This window comes from Anser cygnoides, chromosome 9 (genome assembly GCF_040182565.1).
Source record: "Anser cygnoides isolate HZ-2024a breed goose chromosome 9, Taihu_goose_T2T_genome, whole genome shotgun sequence".
Classification (NCBI taxonomy): Eukaryota; Metazoa; Chordata; class Aves; order Anseriformes; family Anatidae; genus Anser; species Anser cygnoides.
This window is the reverse complement of record NC_089881.1, coordinates 15647584-15667882: the sequence shown is the minus strand read 5'-3', so window position 1 is coordinate 15667882 and position 20299 is coordinate 15647584. Positions and strand designations below refer to the sequence as shown.

The window sequence follows — 20299 nt, the reverse complement described above, 5'->3', positions numbered from 1 at the left end:
ACTGGAAAGGGCTGAGTGGAGCGGCAGGTTTCCTCAAAGCTGAGATCAGTCCTGGGAGGCCCTGCTCCTCCAGGCCCTGTCCCAGGAGGACCTGGGTGGCACCCCTTGTGTAGCCAGGGTGAAGGGAGCCCCAATTACCTGCTGTTTGCTGGGGATTACTGGCACGCAGCCGGTAACTGCTCGGTGGCTGTGTGACAGTGTGCCACGAGCGTGCCATAATTCCCCTGTCTGCAGAGTTCAGTTGTTTCTCCGCTTCTGTCTCAAGCTGCGGTGGATTTGGGTGCAGGAGCTGTGTGTGTGGGAGGTGGGCTCCACGGGGCTTGCAAAAGCTGCTACAGAGCAAATGTAGACTCTGCATGCTGCCGGGGAATCCTGTAGAGGGAGGCCAGTGGCATTAAGGTTTTCTGATGTTGTTTGAGTGACTTACACCGTGCTTCGGTACCCTCCCCTTGGGAAGGGTGACTTAAAAAATCAGAAATGCTCCCCAGCTCTGTATTTGTCCCAGATATGGGTCTGGAGGTTAATATAAGAACTTTGGTCTTATATTATTGTATAATATTATTACATATTATATAATATATATAACATATATTTATACAATAATATAAGAACCGTGTTCTCCAGAGCCAGTACATCCCTGAAAGGCAGAGCTGAACTCTGCTGTTGTACCCATGGAGATGACGGGCTCTAAGCAGGCCCTGGAAAAGGCTATGGAAAGACAGGGGCTGGAGAGGTAACGTGAAGGGCTGGATTTGACTTGCTCAGCCTTTTTAGGTGCGGTAAGAGGATGGGGAATGGAGAGACCCAGCTTAGCATTGCTAAGACTTATTCTCCAAGAACTCTTCAGAAAAACTGGAAGGCAGGGAAGGAAGATAAAAGAAAAAAAAAAGTGAAAAAAATCCCACGTGTATCCCTTCTCCCAAACAGACAGTTTCTTAAGTGTTGCTCCACAAGACAGAAGCAGCAGCGAGACCCCACAGAAGGTCCCCGGGGCTCGTGGGAGTGGGCCCCTGGACTTGGACAGCAGCACAGGGGCACTGCTGAGCCTGCTCCCCACTGGGGCATCGTGCTGCCGAATGCATTGTGTTGCCAGCAATGTGAGGAGGTCATTTCTTGCAAGGAGCTGTCGCAAACAGTCAGGGAGTCTGCACGCTGCGCCTCTTGCCCCGGAGGTTTGATCCCTGAGGAGGAGGGTTTCTAAAGTGTAGGATTGCCTGTGTGGTAGGGCCCTGCTGTCGGGCTGGGTGAGGACCTCGAGCAACATCACCCTGCCAGCCCGGTGCTTCTGGCAGGTCTGCTTCCTAGCGAAGAGCAGCACCAGCTTACCCCGTCCTGCGGCAGTGGGGCAATTTGCCCTGATTTGAAAAGCCAGAGGCTGGGCTGAGAGCTTGGGGCAGAGGATTAATCCGTTGCCTGCTTCAAGGCTGCAATATATGAGGTGTTTAGGCTGGGTCACAGCAGAAATTAATCTTCACTTTAGGAAAAAAATGTGCAGAGTTTTGATTATATCACATTAGTTTCTTTTTTTTTCTCTCTTTTTTTTTTTTTTCCCAAGGCTGCTTACATGGGCTATTAACATCAAAGTGCAAGGATGGGGGGAATGTAAGAGACTTACCTTAGGTCATTATCTTCTCCATAAAGACATGAAACACTGGCTCTTCAGCTTTCTTGATCTTTGCTCCAAGAGGGGGGAAAAAAGTTTTATTAACTCTCACGTTACTCAAGCCACACCAAACCCTCATTTTAGTGGCTGTATGCTTCGCTGTCACTGATTAAGTGGATTTTGCTCTCCATCTTGAGGGTGGACTGCCCAGCAGAGCTGAGCTTGCCCTCTCTTTACTGTTTTGCAAGCTGTAAGGCTTGGAAAGGTCCTGGTGTCCCTACCAGCAGTGTTGTCGGGCTGCATCCCCAGCACAGTCAGGAGGGCAAATCCTACCTGTGTGAAAACACCCACGTTCATGGTAATCCTTGTGAGCTGGCTACTGCCGGCTGGGGAAGTGTGGAAGTGCAGGCTTCAGCAGAGGATGTGCAGGTTTGCAACCAGGGCTTCCATTGCTTGTGGTTAATGTTTTGGGTGTTTTTGTTTTAATTGCTACTGGTTCTTGAACTGACTTTAATCCCATTAGTTTGGGTATGCCTGCAGGAGCTGCGCTCACACCTTGGATTGCAATAGCCTTAATGCTGGGAACAAGAGTCCTGCCAGCCAAGCAATGAGTTTTTGGTGTATCCTGTTTGGAAATTAGAAAATCTATTGAGACCTATGCTTCTGCATGGAGGATTTATTTTCTGAAGTTGCCAAAAAGGCAGAGACATTTCTGCTTGTGTGCAGATTATGTGGAGATAAGGAAACACCAGGGGACAATAGCAGCAATAATGAGACATTGCGAAGATTTAGCTCAGCTCTGACTCACAAGGAAAAAGTTAGAGGGAGTGAAAGACAAGTGATACAGCAATATTCAGTCCACAGCAGTTTTGTTTCCTGCATTGAGGCTGACAGCAAATGCCATCCTTGCTAGTGAGTTTCTCTGCGTGAATCTCTCCATACAGGCAACTTGCTGAACGCTTTCACCTTGCTTCACATAGAACAAATTTCTTCTTTGATTAACTCTGATCTGATGCTGCCGGCCGTCACCAGGACTTCAGAAACGGAAACAGCCTTGATACCTTTTCACAAGCCTCTGTGGCTTCTGACGGTGAAAGCTGGGAGACTGGAGCAGAGGGCATCAGAAAACTCTGGAACAGGTCTGGGGCGAGAGGCTGAGGGTGAGCCTGTGGTAGCAAAGTGAAAGATGAGAGCAGGGAGCTGCCGGTCCTGCCCTGCTCTGCCACCCACCCCTCTGCACGGTGCCGCAGCAGAGCCGGAGGATGCAGCCACCGGGGTTTCTGTCCCCAACCTGGGCTCGGCCCCGCGGGCGCGATGACGCCGTGTGTATTTGCGGCGCAGTTTTGGCCAGAATGCCAGACATGTCGCGTGGCAGCTGTATGGGGAGGCCAAGCCTTCCACCTACACAGCCACTGCCACCGCTTTGATATGCAATCCAGACCCCACGGCGGGGTGTTGCCACCTGTCCCAGCCTCCAGCCCCGCTTTAGCCCAGGCTGGGGCCCCGCTGTGTCTCGGGGACGCCTCGAGATGGTGGCGCAGCTGCGGGGACGTCAGGGAGGGAAATTCCCTCTGCCCAGCAGCTCTGTCTCTCCCTCTCCATCTTTAGCGATGGGAGTTTCCCATAAGAGTTGCACAGTGTCCTGCCGGCTCTTCGGGACAGGGCAGGGACCAAAGCACTAATGGGAAGCTGTCTGTAGGACGGGAGCCTGCTTTTTGGCCTTGTTTCTGGTTTATCTTTGTCTCACATTCTTCCCTGATGGACAGATAGACTACAAAGTGGTGATGTGGGGGCAGAACGTGCAAGACTTCAGCCTTAGGATAGTCACATTCTTGCAGTCCCTGTCACCTGAGTCCCTGCTGAGACAGGGTCCTGGGGACAAATTTGGTTTGTGCCTCATTTGCTGTTCCTTCAGAGAGCAGCAGCAGCAGCAGCCTATACTGTTTACTGCAGGTGGATGGTGCTCTGACAATACGTATGTGACAGACGAGCCACCAGCGGCAACCAGACGGCTCTGAAAGTAGGTCTGGTTGCTCTGTGAGGAGGCTTTGAACGGTGTCCCTGCATTTCCTTCTAGCCCTAGGTAACAGCTGGCAGCCGACAGGAGCATAGTGCAGAGCTCCAGTGTCCAGGAGCTGGACAGAACGTGGTGGGGGAAAGTTTTGTGCAAAATTGCAGGTTTTTCTTCAGTTTGCTGCTCTCTGAGTCCCTGACTCTTAGTTTGGGGATGACAGGGGCAAAGGTTTGTATGAGCCAAAAGCCAGAGGTCTGACATTTCTGGAGCAGTGGGACAAGTGATCGCTGCCAGCTGGAGGGAAAACATGAAAAGCTACGGAAGCTTCTCCCATTATTGTGGCATTTGGGTAGATCCTGTGAAGTCTGTGGGGGCCATACCTGTTACCTCTTTCCTTTCACTGGAGTTAGTGATAAGGTGTATTTCCCCTGCTTCATTCTGTTTGTGAAATTCTGAACACTTTAATGCCTTTGAAATCTTTAAATATTAGTAAAATGTAGTTGAAATTAGAAAATGTGCTCAAAGGGGACATTAACACTTTGTGACCTTTTCCCCTTGGACAGCCAAGATAAAGACTTTTTATTGCTTGGAGCAAAGTAATTATTTCCCTCTCCAAATTTTTCTAACAAAAATAAATATAAATCCCCAAATATCCCACAGATAAACTTCTTGCTTTCGAAAGAAATTAATTTTAACCTAAAAAAATAAAAAAGGAAAGAAAGAAAAAAAAAAAAGAAAAAAGGAAGACCACAACCACTCCCCTGGAAATCCCACGCTGCGAATGAGGTGTTTCATCCCCTAGTGCAGCGGGTGGGGTTGGTTCCAGGGAAACCCTGCAGCCAGCAGTTGCATAAGTGGCTAGGAGCAAAGCTGGCATCTCCCCTTCCCTGTCTTCCTTAGCTCCAAGCCATTCAGATGTCCCCAGACCCACGGATCAGGACCGGAGCCACGGAGATGTTGGGGAGCTGTTTCTCTCCACTTCACCCTTGCTCAGGACAGGGGTTGGCATGCATCCTGGCACTGGGTTTGGCTGGTGGTGGGGTGACCACTATAAATCCGTAGGAGTCCCTTTGCTAAAACATTCTCGTGCTCATCTCAACGAGAAGCTGAAGAGGAGAGGGTGGGTGCACGGGGGGGTAACGGGAGAGTAGTGCACAGCTGTTTCTCTGCCCGTTCTTCTTTCCCAGACGTGGAAGCAGTGGCGGCGGAGCAATGCCCCGCATTCTTGCCCACCTACACACATGCTTCCTCCGCATATCCCCATGCCGCCTGCTTACCGCAGGCACTGGAGGCTTGGCTGTAAATCCGCTAGCCAGACAGATCTCTGACACCCTGGCTTCCACCCTCCTCCTGCAGGCCATGTGCTTGCTGCTGGTACATTAGCATCGCCCTTGAACCAGCCTGGAGACATCCAAGGAAGGGCAAGGAAAGCCGGGGATATCACAAGCCCCTTTTCCTGGTGAGCTGACCACCTTTGAGGTCTGCTCCTGCAAGAACTCCATCTCCCAGTGGATTTTCTCCAAGGCAGTGTGAATGGGGTTGGCCAAATACCACTGAGCCCTGCGAGCCTCCCAGCTATGCATGGGGCACTGGCAATACGCACATGCACACACCCTGTGGCTTGTGTTTCCACTGCGGGCTGTGCTATGCAAGGAGCGCCCTGCAGCTGAGAGGAGTTCAACGCGGTCTGACTGCAAAGGCTGATATCTCTGCCCAAACTCATCCCGAATCGCTCTTCATTGGGAATGCACAGCTCAGCGTTGGCTGTCACCAAGGGGAAAATGGGAAGCTGGGGCTGGGCGAGAGGGATGAGGACGCTCTTGCAGGTCGTTTTTGCCCACTGTCACCAGCAGGCTCCCATGGCTCCATTTTTGCAGCTGGGAGAAGAAGAAGGTGGACCTTTTCAGCCATTTCAAAACATAGCCAAATCTCTGTGGGAGGCTGAAAACGTCCAGTTCTCTGGGAAAGGCAGCCCGATGCTGTGTGCACTGCCAAAATGAGCCAAACTGGGAACCATTTGCATTTGCCCAACCCCAGGCATGAGGGCTGGTGAGGACTTTGGGCAGTTGGTGGCCCCTTTTGAAGTTCTTATGGAAATGTCCTTGCTAGACACCCCCTCCCACTGGTGCCTTGTGAATGAGAAGAGGGCCCTGCTCCAAGCTACTGCTACTCATTACAATTATGCGGTGCTGCTTTTTTTAAGTTAATTATGGTTTTTCAAGAGAAGATATTCTTTTGGTGTGAATTACAAGCTGGAGACTAACTGCCTCTTCTCGACTGGGATGCTGCTAGACATGTTCGGCACTGAAAGCAGGAATCGCAGGCTTGGTAGTTTGGGCTGTAACAAACTTGTACTTAATGGGTCCGAGGAAGCAAAGGGCACATGGAAGGGCATACTGATGTTGGATGTTCCTAGAAAATTCCTTGAGATATTGCTGAGCGGGGCTTTTTAGACCTTTGCTGCTGTGCGGAGTTAATGTAGCGGAAGAGCCGGGGTCAGGTCCATCTTCGGCAGCAGAGGCAGCGCAGCAGCACCAGCTCCAGGAGCTGCCTGTGCACTTCACAGGGCCCTTGGGATGAGCGATGTGACCACACGGCATTATTTGGGCATGTGCCAGGTGAGGAGACCGGCCAAGACCAGAAGGGCAGGTCTGAATCCCTGGAGGGGAGTTGTGTAGCCTTTCCTGCTCCCAGCGTGCTGGTCCTGGCACCGGGATCGTGCTGGGAAAGGCACTTCTCCGGCTCCTGTGGAGAAATAGATGGAAGAGAAGTCCTCAAGAACCACCGTTTTCACTCAGCATTTCTTTTTCATGAGACTTTTGCCTTCTAGGCTGAAATCTAGCTGGAAATGCCAACTCTTTCAGAGTCAATGCACTCATGATGGCTTGCACAAAACCACGTGTGCAGAGCTAGACCCCAGAGGGCCATGCTGGAGTAAATCCAACAGGCTTCTGGTCTGTCCCTGGGCACAAGCATGGGGTCTCAGCGATGCTCCCGCATGGTTTGTAGTAAGGGCCTGAGCCCAGCCTGCTGCCTCCCAGCCGGGCTGATTATCCGTACACGTACCTGGGGGTGCAGATTGAAGCCGAGTCCTAGAGCCAGAGGAGCACGGACCCAAGCTCTTACTGAAATGGGTTGTGTGGGGAGAAGACTTGCCTGCTCTGTGTGCTTACTCGGGGTCAGGCAGAAGCAGCATCCAGCAGCAAGGAAATCCTTAACTTCCGTTAATAAACACAGCCTTCATTTCCAGCCTCTCTTCCTTGGCAAGTGCCACTTGTCATAATGAAAGTCGCTCGGGCATGGGCAGGGATCAGCTCTGCGAGTTTACAGGATTCACAATTCACAGATGTTAGGAGCTATCAGGCCGAGTGTGGGTGGAGAATGTCAAGTCCGAAATAGCTCCCTGCCACCCTGGCACAGGCAGCAAAGAAAATGTTTCCACATGACATTCTTCGAACCAAAATTTCCTACGAGGAAAGAGCACAAGGGGAAAAGTAAGAGGCAATCACTGCCTTCTCAGAGAGCTTCTGACTTTTGCTCGGGAGGTTGGCATTTGTGCTGACATCAGCACAAAAGATGCACAGTAGGTGAGCTATCGGGCAGCACCCTCCCCTCTCCCCACGCACAAACGTATGTGTCTGCTTAAAGACGTGGCCCCGTTGGTGCATAGATATATGCATGCTATTTTTTCCTGCTGGAATCCATTTTAATTTAGCTCCTGATTCATATTTCATTCATTCTCCAAAACCACAAAACCAGGATAGGTTTACAGCCTGTACTATTTGGACAAGCTGTGGAGGGGGAAAAACAGGGGAATAAAGCAGGTTGCTTTCCTGAATGGTTATCTGTGTCATTACCAAAAAAATAAAAATGGTGGGGGGAATTAAAGATTCCCTTCTTGGCATGTAGTTTTCTTCATGAAGGTATGATCTTCCTTTCACCTTTGGTAGTTTGGTTTCCTGGACTTAATTTTGCTCTTGTTTCTTTAGGCTTCAGTGGCTTGAAAAAGACGTCATGCTTATTTCTTTACTTTTTACTTTTCTTCTCTCCTCGGGATCTTTGAAAGTATTGTAATTTTTCATGTGAAAAACGTTTATGTTATTTTAAGAACACTAACACAAATACCTCAACTCTCAGTGAAAAGATACAGAGCAAAGCATTTACAATTACATCAGATGTTTTGGGGGGGATAGGGGAGGCAGGAAGGGGAGGCAGAAGAGCAAAAGTTCAGAGTTAAATTTAAATGAGGAATTTCCCCATATTTTGTCATTCAGCTTTTGAAACTATGACCACAACAGACAGTTTGAACTGTGACAAGAGAGAGACTGAAAAAGAAAATTTCCCCAGGCAACGTTACGCAGGTATTAGCCACAGAGCTGACCAGGAAAGCTTTTAAAGCACGACAAAATCCAGCGCGGGTGCTGCACCCAGCAGAGGAAACTCCGGCCATCTGGAGACGAGGATGACCATCAGCCACGGCAGTTTGCAAAATCGCAAGAGCTGCCAAAATTAAACCGTGAAGTCAGGCAGGAAGGCGACCAATGACCGGCGAGATCAGAAGTTCAGAGATGCCCCAGATGAGCTCCCAACAACAAGTGTGGCCGACGTACTCCCAAGTTTATTAAGGATGTTGAGAGGAGGGGAAAATATCCGCGCAGAAGATGCCCAGCTGGCGAGGAGGGACTGGTGGTGATGCTCGGGTCACTTGATGAATCCCATTGGCCACGTCCCCGGGAGATCCCACCCATCTGCAAGTGCAAAATAAATCTCTAAAGTTGTATCTCGTGTACCACTTGACCTTATTGCTTTTAGCCGGCTGACTTTATATCTACTTATTTATTATTATTTTTTTGTTCGGACCCTAAGAGGGGCTGGAAGGAAATGAATTTTGAAGCGGCACCTTTCACCACCCTGCAGTACTACCCCGATCCCTGCATCCAGCGGTGAGTCTCTGAGCGTGACGTAACCCCCTCCTATCGCAGGTTTGATCTCGGTGTCTTGTGTAATTGTTAACTTTCCTGCTATCGTCCGGCGGCAGCTGGGCTGCACGCGGAAAAAATGTGCCGCTCTCTTCATGCTCAGTGGAGCTTATTATTATTTTTGGCTTTCTAACAGGTTACTGTTTAATTATAGGCATCCGCTTAAGATATCAGCCTTTTCCTCTCTGGAGTTAGAGGAAAAAATATATGATAAATAACGTGAAAGCTGATAGTATCTTTTCCCTGTGTTTTGGAGGTGAAGGTTATTCGGTGCTTTGGGACATGCAGGAGTTGCTTTTGCTTTCTATAGTGTATTTATTTGTTTCTTTAAATGAAAAACTCATGGAAAGAATATAAACTTAATTATTAAGCTCTGAGATTTGGGAATTTAAAGGATAAATAAATCATTTAAAAGATGCAGAGAAGAAAAAACATCTCCTAAGAGAGAGCGCTTCTCAAAGAATACTTTTTTCACTCTGTTTAACAGCCAATGTAGAGCCTGACAACCACTCTTATTTTAGCTTTGTTGTTAAGCTGTGTTTTATAACTTTCCAGCAGATAAAAGAGCATGTCCGCATGAGGTATCACGGTATCACATTGTCGGTTTGTTTGTTTCTCCCAACAGGAGCTACTATATTTAAGCATGTAAATGACATGTAGATGGTATTTTTCCAGTCGTAAAGTTCAGGGAGGTGAAATCCTCCGAGTGCGGTCGCTTGTCAAGCTGCTTTAAGGCTACTTTCTGGCTGTGCTTTGCAAAAGCCCTGCCTGGGGTCTCACCACGGCATTCGATCCGCGGAAGGGTTAACTGTTAACTCATCCTCTGCACCGTGCATGTGTTGCATAGCCATCTGCTGAAGAGAGGGCTCGGCCGCTGTGATCTCTACTTTTTTTTTTCCCCCACCCTGCTATTATGATTTGTCAGAGTGTTGTTGTTTTTCCCCCTTAATGTGCGGGCGCTCGGTGCCACCCTGCGCTCGGGGCCGGTGGCGGGGAAGGAGAGGAGGGGAGCTGGGACATAGTGCGCGGTCCTTGGCTGCGCTGCTGCGGTGGAGGAATGTGGAACAAGGCCGGGGGTATTGGTTTCCCTGGCGAGACCTTCCACAACACGAACACGGGGCTGCGAGGCCATGCTTTGCTCTCCCAAACCCACCTGGGAGCTGCGTGTGGCTGGGAGGAGAGCAATGCTGGAGCAGCACCCATCCAGGAGGGCAGAGTGAGGCTGGGAGCCGTGGGGTCTTTATATATCATTTAAATATTGGAAAGCTCAGAGGTGCACTAGCAAGGGTACCTGAGCTCTGGGACAGCTTTCCAGATGCTATGAACATCCTATCCATCCCATCCTGTGTCAAAGAACGGGTTTGTAGGATAGGCACTGCAGCTCAAGCAAAAATCCCATTGGGAGCAGGAATTAAAGAATAAAATTCCCTGGGCTGTACTTTATAGAACTATTGGGATGGGCCTTTCACACCTTTAAATCTGTATCCTCCAGCAAATCAGGCCTTTCTCTAGAAATGCTGCTCCTTAGCAGCGCGAGGGGTTTCTGTAAGTGACCATTGTGCTGTGGGAAGCCTCGGGACAGCTTGGGACAGATAAAGTTTGTGACACCCCTCGGTCATAAAACCTGATCAAGATCTGGCTTAGAGTAACAACATGTCTCAGCTGTTATGCATGTCTGTTTTCATGAACTGAGAGCGGCGTTTGTCCAGTTATTAGCGGCCATGCTCTGCGTGGTCAAAATCAGCTGGAAGTTGCTCCCTGAAATAATTTTCTTGGTGTGAGGACATTCACACTTTGAGCTTTAAGCTCCGTCAGTTGGATATCTTTCATGATACGCTGGGTGACATTCTTCTGACTGATTTAACAAAATTAAACAGTTTCATAATTGCATTTATTTTACAGTTTGAAACATTTTTGCTTTGATGTGGTCAAAGCGCTTTATTTAGCTAATACCGATATGCTTCTTTGCAATTCTGGCTGTATGAATATATCTTTCCTTAAAATTATATGCAATGAGAATATAAACAGCAAACCAATAACATTGAGCTGAGGCATGCTGGCAAAATAGCAGTCGTGAAAAGTGATTGAAACCCTGTTGAAAAGGGAGGGAACGTGGTCATGCTGACGTCCGTGTAGGTCTGTGCCCTGTTCCTGTCCGATCCTGGTGGCCACATGGGCTTCCTTTCCATGGTGGAGGTAGCTCTGGGTTATGTGTCCCAGGCTGACTCCTCCAGGAGCCATGGGACGAGGTGGAAGGGGAAGCAGTTATAAATCCCAGTTAGTGCTAAGATTTGTGGCTTAGATTTACCCCCTGCCACTGCTTCGTCTATGCAGCCCTTCACTTTGGGGGTGTCTGGCAGGCAGATAGGGTGGGAGCCAGCTGAAACATTTCCTTTGTCAAGAGATGAATGCAGGTCACGTTCAGGAGGGTTCACTGATGTGCCATTATAATGCTTGCATGCTTACTGCCTGTTGTTTCACCGCACTGCATCCAAACAGTGCAGTAATACAGTGCCACAGATGAGAAAAAGAGTTGGGTGCCTGGACTGGCAGCTCTGCACCTTAGGGTTTAGGCAGCCCCAGTCCCAGTCTCAGCAGTTTCTGCCCCATCTCTCTCATTTAGGCTATTTAATTCTTTGCAAAATTTGGTTATCAAAGCAAAAGCACTCCCTGCATCACACAAAAGGACAGACAGCTCGGCTGGGACAGGGGACAAGCAGTCTCCTCCTTTACTAGCCCTGCTTGGGTGCTGGAGCTGCACCCAGGTGAGAGGGGCACAGGGGTACCGGGCACCGACGGGATGTACATCCCTGTGCAGAAATGAGGGGTGCAGACACAGCGTGCGGCTGCCTGACATGAGCTTGGAAAGGTACATCCAGACTCGGCTCTGCCTCTAAGCAGAAACATCTACAAGATGCTAAAACTCAGCAGCAAGAGAATCAAACCAAAACCTCAAAGTTTTTCTACTTCTGTTTCCTTTATAAAGGGATTGACATGAAATGCCTGAAATCAGTGCTAGAGCAGGCTCAGTGCTCTGACTCCTGACCCTGGGAAGGAGATGCTGTAAGGATGAAGGCACCTGTATTGAAGCCTGACCCCATGAATTGTTGTTCAGATAGTAACATGGGAGCCGGAGCTCATCCTTTGCTGCAGAAAACCCAGGCTAGCTCTGAGTCATAAAACGACTGATGTGAAACGGGCGGGATTTCCACCTTCCAAGAAGTGCCCACCTAGCTGCAGTTGAAAGACGCTAATGCAAAAAGAAGACGGCACTGTAATTATGATCAAAGTCCAGCTGTTGAGAGCTATGTAATTAGTTTCGCTCTCCAAAGCTGCTTTTTTTTCTTCCCTTTTTTTTTTTTTTCCAGCTAATGCCTGGCTGGGGGAGTGATGTTTACAGATAAGTTACTTGTGTTCTTGGAAATAATGGTCATTAGGCTGTGCTTCGCCCAGGAGCTCCCTTCTTTTGGGGCTGTGGGGAATGCACCTGCTCGTGCTCTGCACGGGGTCCTGCCTGCCCTGCTCGCCCCCTCCCCGCGCCCAGGCTAATTTCGGGTTGCCAGTGTTTGAAGGCATTTGCTGTGGCTCGCTCCTCCCTTCTGAATGAAAGGCCCCTCGCACTAACTGCTCTTTCCTCTTTCATTTCTGGTTTTGTGTTCTCAGCGCGATGTGAGCCCAGCCTCCCAGATCTTGCTAATAACGGGGCCGTGCTGGAAACTGGATGTCTCAGACGTGGCTCTGGGTTTTGGTTGAGGAGTTGCTAAAATAAATAAATAAATCAAAAAGAACACAACAATCAAGCAAAGGAGAAAACAAGCAACCAATTATGTAGGAAATCTGTTGGTAGAAGGGAATGAGGGAAACTGTCAGAAATTAGTTGGGCACGGAAGGAAGGGAAGGGCATGGCAGCATTGTCTGCTGGGTGCTGTATCCAGACAGATTTTGGTGAGCAGGGCCAGAACTCCGGGGTTCAAAAGGGATCTTTCATCGGGAGCCTTGCACGTGTCACTTCACCTTTCTTCTTCAGTTCCCACACCTATCAGACAGGGCTGGCAAATGAATGGCAGTTATCAGATAGGAGCCTCGCCAATGTTAACGCTTGCAGTGCAGCATAAACGTGAAAAACTCTCTGTATCTCTCATCAGTGCTGATAGGCAATGCTCTCCTATCATTAATGATTAGTAATTAAACAGCAGGTTTCCTCCCTTTGGGTTGGAAGGGGGCATATTCAAGCAATGCATGCAAGCTGCCCCTCCTGATCACAGGCAGCGGTGAGCAACTGTGTCCCTTCACAGCCGTGATTCAGTGCTGGTGTCAGCAGCAATCCTTTCGTTTGGGTATTAGCTGGGGTTATTGGGGCAGAGTGGTGTCTAAGCTGTAACAGGTTAATATCTTGCAGGAGAGGTTCATCTCGTATGCAGAGCTCTGCAGAGCGCTTGCATTTGGGCTACCTTTTCCTCTTTCTTTTGCTTCTCCTCTTTCCTCGTACTGTGTGGTGCTGAATAAAATAACCTAATTCCAGGTGTGACAGGGTTGACAAGTCTAATCTGCTGTCACCTTTGAGATGGGAGCCCAGATTTGCCATGCTAGCAGAAAGACCTGAAGCCAAGTGAGGAAAGCCACGTGGCTTCGCATAGGTCTTTTTGCAGAAACAGCCAGCGGTACAGCAGGTACTTTCCAAAGACACAGAGAGGGGCCAGAAACAGTCCTGAGCAGCTCGTGGTGTGTTTGGCGTGGTTGATGCCTCCTGGAGGAGGGAAAGGTGGAGGGGAGCTGGGGAGAGGCTTTTTTCTTGGCCTTGTTGCGCTCTCCTGTGTGCAGGAGGTGGTGGTCTCACGGCTGTGTTTTCACCCCTGGTAGAAATCCTAAGGGGGTTCCCTGGATGGACCAGGCGTGCAGGAGGGGCAGCGTGTGGTGTGCTGAGCCCTAGCACGGCGTGATCCTGTGGGTGGGAGGGCTCCACGGCACAGCTCCGCAGGGAGGGCACGCTGCCACCATTGTGCCTCTCAGCTGCCCCCCAGCACCCTGCCGAGGACATGTGGTGGTGGGAGGGGAGGCGTTTCTCTCACCTTCAAGGTCTGTTCTTTGCTTTTTTTCCTGCTCTTATACAGCAGTCTCTTCAGAAGATGGAATTAGAAGATTTACAAAACACTGCTCAAGAGCATCACATTAACTCCATTTCTCTTAAGTTCTCTCTTCCCAGCAGAGCCCTTGCAGTCTGCTTTTCCCTCGCTGCCCTCCTCCATTTAGCCCCGACCAGACCTCTTTGCTCTGTGTCAGAGAAACCGCATTGTGCTGAGGCTGTCACAGCCCCTTCCCAGCCAGTGCCAAAGACATCACTTTTCTCTTTTCCTCCTCAAAGCAGTACAGGCTCTTCAGAGTGTCAAAAAATAAAAAAATAATATTTGTCTGCTTGGAGGTCCTTTTAGTGCTGCTTAAAGGATTAAGGGGGAACCAAATTGACCGTTTTCTGTTTTTTCCAACTCTCAAAGGACTGGAAGGAGAATGTGTGAAGACTTTCATGTGGTCCTTTTTGCTTTGAGGAGAGAATACCTAATTCATAGGATCTTGCTCAACTTCAACTTCCAAAAAAAAAAAGCTGAGGAGATTAAAGAATCAAGTTCTCAATAGCTCATCTGTTTAGAGATGTTTAGGGTGTTGGTGGTACATGCTATAAATATAATCCCGTGCTGATTTGTGTGGTACCTCCCTGATACAAGCTGACTTGCAACGGCTCCTCTTATAAAACAAGGATTTTATAACCATGGAATAAGAAATCAAGGAAACCTGGGTATTTATTTGGTGCCTTCACAAGGAACTGAGCTCTGAGCTAGTTTTGCACTTCTGTGAAAACCTTTGTGGGAACTCAGGCATTGTGGTGGGAGCCAGCAGTTACACTGCCATACGCATTTTCACTTCTGTTCACTTTAATTTTTTGAGGAGCTGTAACCTGTGATCAAAACTGAAATAATTAGAAGGAAAATGCCTCATTCTAATGGACTTCTGAGTGCTGTTTGACTAGGTCTGCTGCTAATAAATAGATAATATCCTTCCACCTGCTTATATAGCTTCATGAAACATCCGTACCTGTTCCTAAGGCTTACCCGTGTGTTCTTGGTGCCTGATTGCAATGACTTCCCGTGGCGTACCAGACCATCACCCTGTGGGATTTTGCTGCTGAGTCAACTCCTGTCAGGTGTTTGAATGCCACAGGTGGCCTGACATGATGAACGCTGATGCAGATGAGCAAGGGGAATTCAGTTAGTGCATGGAGCTATAAAGAGAACAGCCGCCCCAAAGAGTGAGCAGGGGGAAACCCTGCTGTAAGTGATCAGGGGTTCAACAGGCTCTTTGCAACACACAAATAATTCTGTTTACGAAACCTTGCTGGGGGGAGGTTCAAGATGCCTGTTTAGTATGTTGGTCTGCCCCTAAGCTGATGCATGCTGAAATAATGCATGGAAAGAAGCTTGCAATGTGAGCAGCAGCTCTGAGAGATAGCACGAGCATTAGGTGGTCACGTAACACAAGAATAAAAACCTAATATTAAAAAAAAATCCTTTACATTTTCTTCCAACTTTGTTCATTTTTGTTTTTGAATTTTCTTCTCAAAACATGCAGGCTGGCAACATTATTCCTGTTGGTGGTGGAGCTGGGAATTCTGGTGTACTCGTAGCACTCCAGGAGCTAGTGCTTTAAGATAATCACAAGCAAAAATGATAAATCACATTAGGTGTGGCAGTGTATTGATAAAATTATAGGGAGCCAAGCCTGTAATTTCCTAACACCAGGCATAGTTGCACAAGTAAAGGTTCCGTGAGCACAGCAGGTATTGTTCCCATACACACTAGCAGCATTTCCGATAAGCAGTTTACTTGTCCTTGTCTTCCAGGACTATAATCTGTTCTTATTTCTTTGTCCTTCATCTGCCCTGTCTTGCAGCTAATTTGTGACGTAGAGAAAGGTTTTTGCAAGTGCTCTTATTTTTGGGAGAAGGATTCTCTGCCCTTGGGCTTAGCAATAGCTGGCCTGCCACAGAGTTGCTACAAGCTGAAAAATGCAGCCAGCATCATATTTAGTAGAAGACCTCATTTTCCTGTAGGAGCATCAATGGTGGCAGGGGTAGGGAATGGAAGTTTTGTTTTTTTTTTATCATCCAAAGTACATTGGATTTAGCAGGTTGGCTGTGAGGTAACAAGTGAGACCTTCAACCAAATTCACAGTGCAGGACTGCACCTAACATCTGTTTTGCTGGTGTTTCTGGTTTGCATTTTAATTATTTACTGAACCACAGGATGTTGCTCTTTGCAATTTCCTGCTTTTAAAGAGTTCTAGGGACTTTCTGCATTATCGTGATGATTTACTTTATTTTTGTAAAATTCAACCTTCCCGAGAGAGTTTGAGAGGCTTTGTAAGTCCCCTGAGCGGTTAATCAATAAAAGGGTTTGTGTAACCAAAGACTAAGGTGGCTTTCGGAAGAGTAGGTGCTGCAGGGAGCCAAGAGCCTTGCCTGAACGCTCAAAATGTCACAAGTCTTTTGCTGTAGATAGTCTGTGAGACCCTTCTGTCCTAAAAAAGAATCACGTATTTCACGTTTGCTGTCTGGGGAAGCTGTCCCTCTCCTCTTTGATTATATTTGTATGACAAAATGCTCTGCCGTGTGTAGTATCCCGGGGCTGAAAACCAGCATGGGCTGCAGGATTTCTCTTGCTTTGCTCCCTCGCCGTGGGGGGACTGTATCGAAACCTGCATGGGACGCCCCCTTGCTGGGATGTCCCCTCACCAGCCCCTCCTCAAGGCAGCCAGATTTGGGGACTGTCTGCCCTGTGTGACCGGGGACAGCAGCATCTCAGCACCTGCTGCTCGGCGTGCTGGGCTGCCCAGTGCCTTCCCCTTGGGCAAACCAACCCCAAGAGCTGTTGGGAAGGCCCCGGCAGAGAGAGGACCGGATTCCTGCACGCATCAAAAAGGCTCGCATCTCAGCACATTTAAAATAAATTGTCCTTGCTGGAGCATGGTGGTGTCCTGGGGAACGCGTGCCCTTAAATGCCACCGATGGTGATATGGCACATGCAGGAAAAGGCTGCCTGCAGGAAACCTCTGCCAGGCTCTGCTCGGAGCTGAGAGCGAGCTGCAGGGTGCTGCCCCAGCGCTGCAGAGACCCGAGGTGAGACCACAGCCCTCTGAGCACCTCGGTCCTGACCCACAAACTGCACTCAGCACCTCCATCCTGGGGACATGGAGGGCAGAGACCTGGGCATCTGCAGTGACCTGAGCTGGGTTTGCCTGGTTTTCCAAACTCCACGGCCACACTCTGTCACCTCTTTACCCACTGAACCTCCCAGCAGCAGGCAGAACAAGGTGCCCACGTCTCAGTTCAAGCAAGGCTGCACTGACTGTAACAGTTGCTCTGTTCTCCATGTATCTCACTTTCATTGTGCTGACAAGCAAGCTGCTCAGGAACCCAAAGAGGTCTCCCTGGCGCTGTGCACGTCCCTGGCTTGGGGGACTGGCCGTGCTCGTGGCAAACCCTTCATCTGGGGGCTTTCTCTTAGGCCTGCTTGGCAACGTGCTGCTGGTGGCTGGCACTTGCTCTGTGCATGCTCAGCCCTTAGGAGGAGATGTTAATTCCAAGCTCTGGCCTTTTCCAGAGCCATGTAGCATCTCGTGAGAGCCCATTCCTATACCCTGGCTGCCTCTCTGAAGCTCTGATGCGCTTGGCTGAGTTATTTTACCGTCTGTAATAAATACAGCGATTTCTCGTTCTGTGTTGTGGTCTCTGCGCTGGAGTGGTGGAAGTAGGCTAGTGAAACCTGAGAGATGTTGGCTGCACGCAGCACTGCAAAATTTTAGCAGACAATAGTTAAAAGAGGGAAAACCCAGGCCTCCTCGTTTCCTGTGGGAAATATTAAGAGCAAGCTCCTTGTTAAAAAATGGACAGCAACAGGCTGCTGCAAAAATTATTATTAGGTAAATGCTCGAAGGAAAATATTGATAAGCAAAGCTCAAAGGGGGGACTGGATTCAGAAAGCCTCAGGAAGGTCAGGTTTCTGACCATCGTTTTTTCAGAACTGTTTTATTTTCCTTTTTCCGTACCTAAAATCACTACAGTGCAGTGCTGAAGGCCTGTAATAGCTGTATTTTGTCATGACTGTAATCTTAAAAATGAACTCACGCTTTTGTTCCTGGGGCTGTTCATTTTATTTTCTGTTACTAATCCTTGGTGTTGCAGAGGTCTGAATAGCCAGAAGGGATGGGGTTAGCTGATTTGGGCTGCTTTTGGCATTTAATGCCTGCGTTTGTCCTCCTTCACCTCAAGAAAGGAGCTGCCTGATGAAATCAGGGGCTCCCTTTGTACTGCACAGCAGCATCTAAAACTGAGCAAGTGAAACACTTTTTGTGTAGGCCAAAGGGATTTCTTTCTTCTCCTTTTTCTTCTTCTTTTTTAATGGACTTGAATATGTTTCTGAACAGTTTCCCTGTAAAGTCTACCTTGCAATTCTTCTTTTCAAACTTGGCTTAAAATTACCTCAGAATTTCGAGGGCTGGGCCTGGATTTTCCACTCCTGTCGCTTGTGAGACTTTCTCAGTGCAGCACAGCTTTCCCCTCCGCCCGGCAGCTCCCACCGCTCCCTCTCCAGATGAGCACCACCTTTAAGCATCGCTGCAGATAGGCTTGGGGCGAGGATTGGCTGCAAAAGTGAGTTACAAAATAATACAATTGCGACTGTTTCCTAATCGGTTTTACAATGCCTTTCAGAAGTGGACGGAGATTTAAATTTTCTTTTACTATTTAAATTGGGAAAGTCTCGGAACAGTGTCTCTCTGGAGATGTAAGGATTGTCAGCAGGTCCCTGTGTGCTCTACAAAGCTGGTGGCATTGCCATAGCTGAGAAATGGAAGGGCAAAGACGGGCACGAGCCCCAGCCTCGTGCTCTAACACTGGCTTCCTGAAGTGGGCTGCTCAGGCTCCTGGGTGGTTTTTTGGAGGTTACGAGGGCTCTGTATCCCATACTAGCAAGCAGCGGGCAGGAAAACTTCTTGCACGGTGGAGGACATGCTGTGGCAGCGCTTACACTTTGGCCAGAGCTTTGTCTCTCTCTGCCCCTGCTGAGAAAGGGAGTGGGTGTCTGGGCCAAGCAGAGGGGAGGGAATGTCCGCGGCCGGGTGAGGAGGTAGTTTCCAAGGATGGGTGAGAAGCTGAGGGTGGAGAAGGGGGTGTCCAGGGTGAGTGGGAGATAAGAGAGGTCTGGGAAAGTTCACAGGACGCTAACGGATGGAGGAAAAAGAAATAGGGGTACTTTGCTGTGACAATTAGGGGATGACGCCTGGTTCTGGTGGAGCAATTAGCTGCTTGGAGCCCTGAGGAAGAAGAAATGCCTCTGACATGTAGAAGTGGTCACTGTTGTCAGGCTGGTAATGATAAGATGTAGATAGCAGATGGGGCGGTGGGTTGCTGCTGACTTTCTGCAGCTGTCTGGTTTCCAGAAGCAGTTTGCAGTGGGCTGTGCAGTGCCCAGGCCGGGAGCCCCTCAGCAGGGCTGTGTTGGTGCACGGAGCACCCTTTTCTCCCCAGGGAGCTCTGCTGGAGCAGGGTGCCGGCGTGGGGCTGGGGCTGCAGTGATATAACGTGCTTCGAGGGGACACCGCGGAGCTGAAAAGGTTGCATCCACTGCAGGCACTGTCAAACGCAAGATGACTCTAACTGAAAGAAGATGATGAATGGGAGAAAATCCCCCTCGTGTTTTTCAGCATGGTGAATGAGGAGGATCATTCCGTGCAGGCAGTTTCACTTTCTTTGATATAGGTCAGTTTTGTCCTCGCACTGAAGGCTCGAGCAAAGAGCAACCGGAAAGCTGAACCATCCTTCCTCCCCCTTTCTGCTCCACTCACACACATACACCCCCAAAAGAGAAAATTAAGTCACAGGGAAACTGGGATACACTTAGAGCAGACTCTACCAGAATGCTGAGTTTTTGAAGCCATGCAGTCAGCATTCCTCTGAGACAAAACTGCTTTAATTCTTCTAAATATCATACACCTCATAGCTGAAGCAGGGTATGTACAATACACGTATCGTTTGCCTAGAGAATAGGAAGAAGCTCCAGGCCTCCCTAGGCTGTCCTCGATAGATGCTGTAGGACCCCAGGACCCCAGCAGAGTCACAGAATACTTTGCTGCTATCACTCCTAGCTCCACTCACGTGCTCCCCAAATCTCCCAAGCTGGAGGCTGCTTCTGAGACTGGGGTTCACCCTTCGGGCAGTTAGCCTCTTCAGTTTTCCACTGCACATCTCTGCTGCTGGATCACTTTTTTCCTTGCAGCCCTTTCCTATAACCCATGCCGTTGTCTATACATTTCTCAGCAAGACTGCAGATTGGATCTGGGAAACATCCAAAAAATGTGGGATCTGGGGAAAAAAAAAAAAAAAGGATGATCATTTGAACTATCAGTGAAAGTTGTATTGTCTCAAAAAAAAAAATAATCCTGTGTCAGTGTTTGTTATTCCTTACATTTGCCCTTCCAAACCCATGCATCCATCACCCTTCATCTGGAACTACTTTATAGGATTGACACATAGGAACAGTATTATATGGGAGGACAATCTGAAGGATTTAGAGAAGTAGCTGGAAATCTAGATTGCAGAGAGCTAAATCTGAAAGCTGGGCTGGAAATCTAAAGGAGCATAAATACTTATGACTG

General features: G+C 48.8%; 1 protein-coding gene across 4 annotated transcripts in view; it reads left to right on the top strand.

The window, feature by feature from the left end:
* TP63 (tumor protein p63) overlaps nt 1-20299 on the top strand; it is a 154257-nt gene that overhangs the window by 43648 nt on the left and 90310 nt on the right. Inside the window, exon 2 of one of the 4 annotated variants that reach the window (XM_013195003.3) lies at nt 7892-8560. In XM_013195003.3, coding sequence (XP_013050457.1) covers nt 8499-8560 — 62 coding nt within the window. In that variant the 5' untranslated portion in view covers nt 7892-8498. Of the gene's footprint in view, nt 1-7891; nt 8561-20299 lie in introns of those variants that run through there. The other 3 variants (XM_013195010.3, XM_013195002.3, XM_067001985.1) reach the window with 3 other exon arrangements.